Source organism: Chionomys nivalis, chromosome 18 (genome assembly GCF_950005125.1).
Source record: "Chionomys nivalis chromosome 18, mChiNiv1.1, whole genome shotgun sequence".
NCBI lineage: Eukaryota > Metazoa > Chordata > Mammalia > Rodentia > Cricetidae > Chionomys > Chionomys nivalis.
The window spans coordinates 39,980,272-39,992,111 of record NC_080103.1 but is presented as its reverse complement, the minus strand read 5'-3'; the positions used below and the strand labels follow the sequence as shown (position 1 = coordinate 39,992,111).

Sequence of the window (11,840 nt, the reverse complement as noted above, 5' to 3'; positions counted from 1 at the left end):
CACTGAGCCATCCCTCCAGCCCCAGAAAACCATTTCTTAAAGGAGCCATGCCTCTGCTTGTGGCCAGCCAGCAAAGAGAGACTATCTGAAAAAAAAACAAATGAGTCTACCAAGAAGCTGTGCTTGGCTCCTGTTTTTGTTGGTCTAGAAGCCCTCTATTTTTTTTCTTAAGCTTTTTTAGATCTTATGTGGGTCTATGCCCCAGATGGTGGGTGCCATTTGTAAACAGACTGCCTTTTCATTTACCTGCTGCCTGACCTGAATAATCACATAGAAACTATGTTAATTACAACACTGTTTGGCCAATAGCTTAGGCATATTCCTAGCTAGCTCTTACAACTTAAATTAACCCATTTCTATTAATCTGTGTATCACGATGATGCTATGGACTACAGGTAAGCTTCCAGCATCTTTCTCCTTTGGCAGCTACATGGCATCTACCTGGCTCCACCTTCTCCTTGCAGTCAGTTAAGTTTTCCCACCTAGCTCTATTCTGCCCTGTCATATGCCAAAGTGGCTTCTTTATTAATCAATGGTAATAAAACGTATTCATAGCACAGAGGGGAATCTCACATCAGGATCCCTTAGCTGCAAGGTCAAAGTTCTCCTGAACATGGCCTCAGAGAGACTTCTTTCCTCAGCCTGGCTCCAGAGAGACTTCCTTCCTCAGCCTGGCCCCAGAGAGACTTCTCATCTTTTTGTAATTCTCCTATGACAACATTAAAATATGTTGTACTCCTGAGAGCTTTGTGCCAGGAGCTGCTGGCCTGTTCAGCCCCTGCAGTTAAGCTGCTTACAGAGACAAAATGACAGCAAGGGTCATGAGAGCAGTTAGATGGGAGAGACAATAGTCACAGAGCAGTCAGATGGTGGAGACAGTATTGGACACATTATCTAGAGAACTGACTGTAAGTTCTAGTTTGCAAAGCTTTGAGTTCCTGTCTACCAACAAAGGTAACTTCACTTTAATATAACGAACTTAAGTGCTGCACTAATATTTTAACACTGTATCAACTAATTTACACAATGAGACTGACTATAATCATTGAATCTGGTTCCCTGTAGCCGTTGGGCTAACTAGCTTGATGCTTTGTCACTAAACAGCTTTTCTATACTCAGTTGGCTACGTCCTGCTTCTCTAGGTCAAAACGTCCATAAACCTGAGCACTAGGAACCTTGCTATTGTTTTTAAATCCAGTCTTCTTCATCCCCACACCCAATCAAGTGATTCTCCCGCCTCTGTGTTTCTCAAAACCATATTCTCCACACTCTTACCAAAACAGGGAGGATGCGACACGGCTGTTCACTTGGACCATAGCTAGTGGTGCCTACTTAAAAGCCTCCAACTTCCCTCTTGCCTATTGTAAACCAGGGGCTCTCAACCTGTGAACTGTGACCCCTTGGTGACAGGAATGTCGAACAACCCTTTCCCATGTCAGATATCTTACATACCAGATATTTACATTATAATTCATAACAGTAGCAAAATGACAGGACATAGCCAAAATAACTTTATGTTTGGGGTCACCACAACATGAGGAGCTGTGTTAAAGGATCGCAGCATTAGGAAGGTTGAGAATCACTGCTCTATACCCTTCCACACAGCCACCAGGAAATCCCATGTAATGGACCTGACGAGCCACTCACAGCTTAACCTTTATGTTTTTGTTGTCTGGAGGCTGAGTGTGGCTCTTTAACTGGGCCTCTCAAATGCTTGAGAGAGAGAGCGAGAGCGCGAGCGCACACCTTTTCCTGCTTCTCTCCACTTGCTTGGGAGCTCAGGGGCCACGCAACAGGAAAGCTTGGCCTGATTACACAGTCTGAACCCGATGTTCTTTCACCTCCTCGTTGGCCTGTGTCTCCATCATTTGGCTTCCTTAGGTATTGCTTAGGGACCAGGTGTTGCTTATCTTTGTCCCTTTAGAACTTGGTTCGGAGGTTGGCAAGAACTCAGTAAATATTTGCTGAACAAGTGAATTGTGTAGTCTCTGAACAGCTGCAATGTGATTTTTTTTAGAAGGAGCAATATTTTCCAGACTGTATCGTCTATATATGAATTCTATTAGTGCTTGATAACATCATGTAATATTCTTATTTTTATAGAACTCATTCTTCTCATGTGTAAATATAATAGAGTCACATACTATGAAGATGAAATATTTTTATTATCATCATGAATTTCACTTATTTTGTGTGTGGAGGTAGATTTTAAGTTAGATTAAAAGTTTATTCCCTGTAGCTGGGTGAGGTATTACAAACTTTTAATCCCAGCAGAGGCAGATAGAGCTCTATGAGTTCAAAGCCAGCCTGGTCTACATAGTGAGACAATGTCTCAAAAATGATTTTGTTGCTAAACATTGTTAAAGACATGCCAATTGACCTTCTGAGACTCTTCTTTAGAGAGTGTCCATTGTAAGACTGGCATCCAGTTTGTTATGTACTGAGGACAACTTTGAATATCTGGTTGTCCTGCCTTCACCTCTCAGCTGCTGAGACTATGCACATACCTCCATACCCAGTTTTATGGACCCAGTGGTTTGTTCATACCAGGAAAACAGTCTTCCAACTGAGCTGAATTCTCTGCCCTCAGCTCACCTCTAGGATTTTGGTGCTCCAAACATGGAATGAAATATGGTTTTGAATAGAAATAAGTACCTTCACTAGAAATGAACATGCTTGGGGAAATCATGTGGATAGGGAGATGACCTTGGAGAGACTCAGGACGTACTCTCTCTGGAGGTGTAGCCCTGACACATCAGGAGAGGATTAAAGAGTTTTCACACAATGGCGATGACATGGGTCGAGCTTACTTGGATTTGGGAGATGAGTAGGGCGGGGCAATGCTGGTAACTCTATATGAAGTAAAGTCACACTTGCCGGGGAAGATGTGATAGGGAAGAGGGACAATGAATGTATAAATAAACTACCAAAAATTGCAGCTTGGGCCAAGATACTGAGCTCCTTTTAACACTGGACATGCTCTTAAGCTATAGTGACAGTTCCCTCTACAGGAAAGGGGCCCGATAAGGGTTCCTTGCAAATCTAGACTTGGGCAGCTATTGAAATTTTCCTGATGAGTGAGATTTTCACTTCTGTGGCAAGTGTGTTACCTGGCCGAGCCCATATTCAAAGGCTGGGTGGATTGATCCCCTGCAAGACACTTGAAGGTTAAGTAGCTGCAGATCTCGCCTAATCTGGCTAAGCTGCTGATGCTAAATGTCGGCTGGCATCCCGGCACACCAGCTTCCACATGCTCTTGACTTGCCTCTTACCTTCTGTTCTGAGGGCCACTTTATAGCTATGTGGCTCCTTGCCTGTCTGTGCCTTGTGCTGTGTTTTCTGGGAGGCGTGAGCTGCACCTGTCCTGCGCAGTGCACCTGTGACCATCATGGCAGGAATGACGGCTCAGGATCAAGGTATGCCCCTCTCTTTGCTGCTAAGTATTCTGACTGTCCTGGTGAAAAAGACACAAGCAAATCATCCTGATTTTATGAAAGCAAATTATTTATTAAAAATCAGGGGAAGTTTAAATTCCATGAGACTTGGTTCAGTTTTTCTTAGCTGGTGGCCCACTGCCCTATAGTTTTTATTGTGAGCAACAGTTCACCTCTCAGATGCCTCAAAAGATTCTCTGAAATTCCAGAAGAACTTTCTGTCTTGCAAAAAAATATTTATTACACTCACATGCACAAAACACCCCTCTCTGGAGATCAACGTTCAGTATGGGGTGGGAGGGGGCAGGCTTGTTACAGAAAGTACAAGAGAGTGAGGCTGGGTAGGAGTTGCAAGCAGATGTAATCTGCTATCATAGTTTCCCATTTCATCTGGAGACATTTTTCACTAACACCTTGGTAGTAGGAAAACCAAGAGTGAAGTCAGTGAGGTTAATAATTAGTTTTTTTAACGGAATTTACAAAAGTAAATTATGTTTAGAAAATAGCACCTGTTCAGACTTTATAGGCCCTCATAGAAGTTATTAAGCCTTTACATTGCTTTAACCTAGTAAGAATTATAATTCCTTTAGGATGCACAGGAATCCTTTAATGTGCAGGCAAACACAAAACGGACTCTTGTTAGTTAGGCACAGTAGACTCTGGGTGGTTTTTTTTTTAGAATATTTGCTAAAAAATAAATGAATTCTTGGGACTTTGACAATTGAAATAAATAATGAGTTCTTGAAACAAATTTTAACAGAAGAAAATCACAACTCTAATCAAATAATGATTAGAGCTGAGGTACAGCTCAATGGTTCAGCTCTTGCCTGGCATGTCATGCAGTATCTGCCTCTTTGGACAGGCATGATGATTAATAAAGAGACGGGTGTGATCTGTATTTCAAAGTCCTAGCGTGAAAGGTCCTCCATAAATACCCATCGAACACCATGAGATTGCTCAGATGTGGTCAACTTTACTGTGAGAATGGCCATTTTGTATGGTTCAATTTAATGGTTACCACATTATGATAATGGTGAGGAAGGAGATGATGATGATGACAATGTGGCATTATTAATAAATAGATTTTCCAGACTAATGAAATGTTTTATAAAATACTACTAGGGAATTAAAAATAGATACATGTTTCAAATAAGGCTTTATTTTAAGATGAGTCTTGGAGAGTAGATCTTCTGACCTTGCTCTTGTGACAGCAGGTCAGTGTTGTGTAATGACCTGGACATGAATGAAGTCCCTACAAACTTCCCCGTGGACACCGTGAAGCTTCGAATAGAGAAGACTGTGGTCCAAAGGATCCCCACAGAGGCCTTCTACTACCTGGTGGAGCTGCAATACCTCTGGCTTACTTACAACTCAGTGGCCAGCATAGAACCTGGCAGCTTCTATAACCTAAAGCAACTGCATGAGCTGCGTTTGGATGGCAATTCTCTGACTACTTTCCCTTGGGCGTCTCTGCTGGACATGCCGCACCTGAAGACACTGGACCTGCACAATAACCGAATAACCCGTGTGCCAAATGAGGTGGTCAGGTATCTGAAGAACCTTACCTACTTGGATTTGTCAAGCAACAGAATAGCCACACTGCCACCAGATTTCCTGGAGAGCTGGTCCCATTTAGCTGTGACACCTTCTAGAAGCCTGGATCTTCCACCAAGAAGAATTATTCTTGGTGAGCTCACAAACTTCTGGGCATCTTATATAGAGATACCTTGATATGCATGGTTTTAGGGGTGTGTGTGTGTGTGTATGTGTGTGTGTGTGTTGCTTGACAAATCCAAGTAGGTGTCCACCCACCCCAAGATCGCGGAGGGACTCTGCTTTCTTTATAGGCAGAATCTTGCAATTTATTTTTCACATTATGTCTGTTATCTTATACGCTTATGACTATGATCCATCTCAAAATAGTCTCTGTATATGGCGCAAAGCAGGAGTTGTGGTTTGTTATTTTCTAGAGGTCTGGCTGTCCTAGCCACCATCATTTGTTGAAGACTCTCCTTTCCCATTCTCCACAAGCTAAACGAGGCCTCAGCTTGGCCGTGAAGGGCAGGGCTTGCAGAATAAGCTTTGTACAAGAATCTGTTTCTGTCTTTCCACACATGTGCATGCACACACACACACACACACACACACACACACACACACACACACACTCAAAGAGCCTATGTAACCCAGCTGTTCTGATGCATGAAACACATTGAATTTCTCTTTCAGAAGGCATGAAGTGGCCCCATCCGAGATTAGTCATAAAATAAATTAATTAGTGCAAAGGCTGTGATTGTGGTTGGAGTAGTTCCTTCAAAGAATGTAAGTAATGGTTTAACCTTGGGACTTTTTGTACCTTTGTACCTATGAAAAAAAACACAAGGTGGATGTGTGACCGCGGTCAGTCCTTGTAAAACTGTTTCTATTCACATCTTAAAAACCATACTTTGACCTTAGATGTTTCAAAATTGGAACGGACAGGCTTCATGTTTTTGATGGATTGAAAAATCTTTCTTCCTATTTAATTCTTTGAGTTCTACATGAATCCTGGTAATGGCTCCCATGTTGGATGAGTGGCTGGATAGAATTTTCTCCCATTCTGTCAGTTGGTTATCTCCTTGCTGCTAATTGCTTCCTGTGCTGTGCAGAACCTTTTAGTTTGATACAATGCCATCTGTTGGTTCTTGCTATTACTTCTTAAGGTATTGAAGTCTTATTCAGAAATTTATTGTTTATGCTTATATCTTGACATGTTTCCTCTGGTAGCTTCTTAGTTTAAGGTCTTATATTAAAGGTTTTTGGTCTGTTTTGGAATGGTTTTTCTGTACAGGCTGATTCAGAAAGATCATTTTAGAGGCTTTCTGGTTTACCAGATTGTAATATTTAATTTTTCCGACATCTCCTTTCTTCTAATTAAGTGTATTTTTTCCTAAGTAAATCTGCGGCTGAAGAGCTACATTATATATACAGTCTGGGAGAGATTATTGTATTTTGCATAATGTTGTGGAGCTTTCTAGAATTAGGATTTCAGCCTAGGTATTAGGTTTCCTAGACATACTCAGTTATTCAATATAAGAAAGAAACCAAGAAGTCTGCTTACAACACAACTGGGTGATCCTTCAATACTAAAATATTAAAAGAAAATTAAAATATTAAAAGAAAAGAGTGCAAATTGGCCTTAATTATCAGACCAGTCACAGAGTCACGGAATTTAATGTAAGCGGGAAGAACTCAAGGTTATGCACCCACAGAAGAACAAACTCCTCCAACAGGAGATTAAAAAGTAACCAGTCCTGGCAGAAGAATGAGCCCTCATGGCCTCCTGTTACAGGACTGGTAAATCACAGTGGAAACATAGCCCTGCAAACAGTCAATTCGGCGTCCAGCACTGCTAGGCCTCCTGAAATCACAGTTCTCTGTTCCCTTCTCAGCTTGGGTCCCATGTTACCGCAAAAGCTGTAACTACAGGTCCCTAAGGCCAACCTTCTTCTCAAGTTTGCGACAAGGCCACCACTTGCGGGAAAGCATCTTTAGAGACATTTGCCCAGGGCATGTTCTACCCTGGGTCTCTCCTAGACTTCCCAAGTCTCATTGCAGGTTGTTCTGAAAGCCTTTCTTGGTTTTGGTAATTTTGGAAAGGCTGAGAATGGGCCCAGTGACTTTGGTTCTTTTATACTGAATGGTTCTTCGGCTGTGACCCCCTTTACTAACAAGAAGCTCCTCTGTTCCCACGACAACAGCTTCAATGTTCTTCCTGGGCATTCCCTTAAGTAGAGAGCAGAGCACTGGAAGTTGTTAATACTTGTAGGTACTATTTCCAGCCTTTACTCCAAATACTAACCTTTACCCTCTCATTTATCCCAGTGATCCTATGAGGAAGTTGGTATTATTATTATTATTATTATTATTATTATTATTATTATCATTATTATTTTCATTTTAGAGGTGAAGAAACTGGGGCACAGAGGGACTAGAAGCCAGTAACCTCAGCTGACCTGCAGGTGACTGTACTTTGTCCTTCCCAGAACTTCATCTGTTAGGGAGATAGTGTGCCAACCTTCTCCCACAAGACAAGCTGCACTGCCAATTTAATTCATCAGGGCGACCTTTACTGTTCCTTTGCACTCTGTGTTTGTGTTTAGGGTTACAGGACAACCCTTGGTTCTGCGACTGTCACATTTCCAAAGTGATTGAGTTGTCGAAAGTTGCTGACCACGCCGTTGTACTTCTTGACCCTCTGATGGTCTGCAGTGAACCCGAGCGCCTCGAAGGAATCTTGTTTCAGAGGGCGGAGCTGGAACAGTGTTTGAAGCCGGCAGTGATGACCTCAGCTACCAAGATCACATCTGCTGTGGGTAGTAATGTCCTGCTGAGGTGTGATGCCACTGGCTACCCCACCCCACAGCTGATGTGGACCAGATCCAATGGCTCACCAGTTAATTACACAGGTACAATTAGTATTCCGGCGTGAACAAGTTTACAAAAATGTGGATTTCATTTCATGTTTTTTTTTTTGTGAAAATTTTATTTTATTATTATTTTTCTTTTTCTTTTTTACATCTTTTTAAAAAATTATTTATTTTATTTGCATTAGTGTTTTGCCTGCATATATGTCTATGTGAAGGTGTCATAACTTGGAGTTACAGACAGTTGTAAGCTGCCATGTGGGTGCCTGGAATTGAACCCAGATCTTCTGGAAGAGCAGTCAGTGCGCTTTACCGCTGAGCCATCTCTGTTTTGTTTTTTTTTTTTTTTTCAAGACAGGGTTTCTTCTTCATGTGACTCTGGCTACTAGTTCTGTAGATCAGGCTGGCCTCAAACTCAGAGATCTGCTTGCCTCTACCTTGGAATGCTGGGATTAAAGGCACATGCCTCCACATCCGGTTCATTTGTACAAATTTTAAATGGCTGGTTAATTCTTATAACACCAAGATTTGTAGTGTTGGTTTTGTTTTCAGTGATGGGAACCGACTCCAGGACCAGACAAGTGCTCTACCAGCAAATTATCCCTTTAGCCTACAAATTCAAATGAAATTTTGTTTCGGTACTTGGAATCAAACCTAGGGCTTTCTGTGCTGTAGTCCTAGCTCCCTGGACACAAGGGATTTCAGGAGTACATTTTATTGATCAACATTTTCTCACTTTATATAACTACTTAGAAAAGAATTAGACCATAGAGCTCTTTTTGCACGTCCAGGTAAATAAACGAGGGTCACCAAGACTTTCGTCCTGTTCGGTTACCTTGGATACACCCACTTTAAAGTGAAAAACCTTGGGAACATTTTAAAAAAGACTTTTTTAAAAAAAATATTTATTTATTTATTTATTATGTATACAATATTCTGTCTGTGTGTATGCCTGAAGGCCAGAAGAGGGCACCAGACCTCATTACAGATGGTTGTGAGCCACCATGTGGTTGCTGGGAATTGAACTCAGGACCTTTGGAAGAGCAGGCAATGCTCTTAACTGCTGAGCCATCTCTCCAGCCCCTTAAAAAGACTTTTATACAAATTTTGAACAACTCTATTTAAACACTCAATTACACAGAGTGCTTACTATGGGGCAGAAATATAATTTTTGGAAATATTAATTATACAGGCTTTTTAAAACCCTGTGGTGATCAATCCAGGCTTCAGCTCACTTAAGTAAAGATGAGATTAGTCTTGGGACTCTTCAAAATAAAATTACAATTGAGACTGAAAAACATAAAGCTTGATGGAATAAAAAGTGAAGGTCCAATAATCCTGTAGAATGCTGTCAGATGGTCTACAGTAGAAGCTACTGAGTTCACATCCGGGCTATTAGTACCCCGCTTTATGTAATACTGTCCTCCAGGAAGCTTCTGTCTTCATTTCAGATAAAATTCTAGTGTTTAACTAAAAAATATTGCAATTTTCTGCATATTTCTATATATTACTCTGCAAACAAGTAATCTTATAATTATCTAGTTTATCTGAGTTTAATAATATAGAATGAATGACAGCCGGGCAATGGTGGTGCACGCCTTTAATCCCAGCCCTCAGCAGGCAAGGGCTGGCAGATCTCTGAGTGCTAGGCCAGCCTGGTCTACAGAGCGAGTTCCAGGACAGCCAGGGTGATACAGAGAAGCCCTGTCTCAAGCAAGCAACCAACCAACCAAACAAACAAACAAAAAAGGGGACAAATAGTTTAGAATAAAAGTCATAGCTCTCTTATGCCAAAACATGACCTTTGGTGCCTACTGGGTATCTGCATAGACGCATTAAATTACAATGAGAAAAGGTCTTGAGAAACCGTTAAGTAAAGCCTTTTCGTTGTTGTTGTCTTCCTGCAGAACCCTAAGCCTTATGATAAACATTTTATAGATTCACAATCAGAATTGGAAGGAGCTTTTGAGATTAGTTTTTCTAATCCGATTTTTTTCCCCAAACACAGAGACTTGAGTCTGTACCTACCAGTTTCCTTGTGTACAACTGCGTGCTGCTGGGGAGACCTGGATCTTCTGATTTCCATCCCCAAACACTTTTAGGGGGTCATTTCCCAAACAGACAGACCCCGCAGCTCTTGGCAGGTCCCAGACTTCATGTAAACCATTTTCCTCATCCTCACCCGCCACACGAAGTGCCCTTTCCCCCGGCTGTGTGAGAGGGATGCACACGGAATCTCTGTCCATCCTAGTTGGTATGAGTGCTCCAACGTGTCCATTTTCACTCACGTAGCTCTCGTGTGTTCTCTCCTAGTAATCCAGGAGTCTCCAGGAGAAGGAGCCAGATGGTCCATCATGAGCTTGACAGGCATCTCCTACAAGGATGCTGGGGATTACAGATGTAAAGCCAAGAACCTAGCTGGGACGTCGGAAGCTGTGGTGTCTGTGACTGTTGTTGGCACCGCTACTACCACCCTATTACCAGACACTTCAGAAAGGAAAGCCGGAGAGCACCCTGATGAGGATCCTCCGCCGGGAGCAGGAAGCATGCCACCTCTACGTAAGTCAAGGTTGCCACCCGGCCTCTCTTCCACTTCTTCCTATTCCACTCCCTCACCTGCTCTGTCTACGTCTCCACCACCTCCTTCTTCCTTCTCTTTGCCTCCTGTCTTCTCTGTTGCTTCTGCACCCACGAGTGTAAAAACCAGCAGCTCGGAAAGCACCGTCAGGACAAGCCACCAGCCACTCCTGCTCCACCCCGGCGGGAAAAGTCACGCAAAACTAGAGAAAAACGGAAGTAAGTTTCCGCCCGTCAGCGCGAGTAAGAAAGAGGAGTTGGCACTGTTGGATCAGGCGATGCCCACGAAAACAAATGTCTCTATAGCCGACCTCAGGGTGGCCAGCGAGACTGGAGTGAGCGCGACTTTGACATGGAACATCTCCACACGGGGGGCTGCTGTGACTGTGCTGTATTCTAAGTACGGAGAGAAGGACCTGCTGCTAGCGGATTCAGACTATGGTGAGAACCAGGCAACCATACATGGCCTAGAACCCGGCAGTCAGTATGTGGCATGTGTCTGTCCCAAAGGAGTGGCTCCCCGGAAGGACCAGTGTATCGTGTTTTCTACCAACGGAGTAGAAGAACGTGACTCCCAGTGGTCATTCCTCATCGTGGTGACCAGCACTGCCTGTGTTATAGTTGTGCCCCTAATTTGTTTTTTATTATATAAAGTCTGTAAACTTCAATGTACATCAGACCCTTTCTGGGAAGATGATTTGGCGAAAGAGACATATATCCAGTTTGAGACTCTGTCACCCAGGTCACAAAGTATAGGAGAGCTGTGGACACGGAGGCACAGAGATGACACAGAGAAGTTGCTGCTGTGCTCTCGGGCAAGTGTGGACACTCAGCTGAACTCTAAATGTGACGGTTGTAGACCAGAATACTATTGCTGAGGTTGTGCAGGTGCAATGAATGTGAGCCAAGAACCGAGGGATCTAATGCTGTCACAGACCCTCTGTTGGATGACTTTTGGACAGACTTTGCTATCATCTGTGAGAATCACAAACACTATTTTTTGATGCATTTTTTTAAAATATTTATTTATTTATTTATTTATTATGTATACAATATTCTGTCTGTGTGTATGCCTACAGGCCAGAAGAGGGCACCAAACCCCATTACAGATGGTTGTGAGCCACCATGTGGTTGCTGGGAATTGAACTCAGGACCTTTGGAAGAGCAAGCAATGCTCTTAACCTCTGAGCCATCTCTCCAGCCCCCTTGATGCATTTTTTTAATTTAGTTGAGAAACATCTCAGTTATAACAACAAAGGACCTTTATTTTTTATTACACGAATGACGTCCAAGTAAATAATTTCTTAGTAGTATTTAATAAGCTTATAGTAATTTTAAGGCAATTTAGTTTAAAATAAGTTTATAAAAAATACAATAGCTAGCCTCTTCATTTGAAAGAACACGTTAGCAGTCAAGAGATGCT

The 11,840-nt window shown here is 42.4% G+C and overlaps 1 protein-coding gene across 1 annotated transcript; it reads left to right on the top strand.

Annotated features, from left to right (window-relative positions):
- Window positions 1-3,300: 3,300 nt before the first annotated feature.
- Window positions 3,301-11,424, top strand: Lrit3 (leucine rich repeat, Ig-like and transmembrane domains 3). The gene is made up of 4 exons (XM_057793877.1): window positions 3,301-3,416; window positions 4,649-5,121; window positions 7,577-7,882; window positions 10,154-11,424. The coding sequence occupies exons 1-4, from the start codon at window positions 3,301-3,303 to the stop codon at window positions 11,293-11,295; spliced, it is 2,037 nt and encodes a 678-aa protein (XP_057649860.1). The 3' UTR covers window positions 11,296-11,424.
- The last annotated feature ends 416 nt before the right edge of the window (window positions 11,425-11,840 follow it).

Coding starts and splice junctions, on each gene's coding strand:
- Lrit3 (XM_057793877.1), top strand. CDS start 3,301: ATGTGGCTCCTTGCCTGTCTGTGCCTTGTGCTGTGTTTTCTGGGAGGC. Junction 5,122..7,576: donor ACCAAGAAGAATTATTCTTG/GTGAGCTCACAA, acceptor GTTTGTGTTTAG/GGTTACAGGACAACCCTTGG. Junction 7,883..10,153: donor CTCACCAGTTAATTACACAG/GTACAATTAGTA, acceptor GTTCTCTCCTAG/TAATCCAGGAGTCTCCAGGA.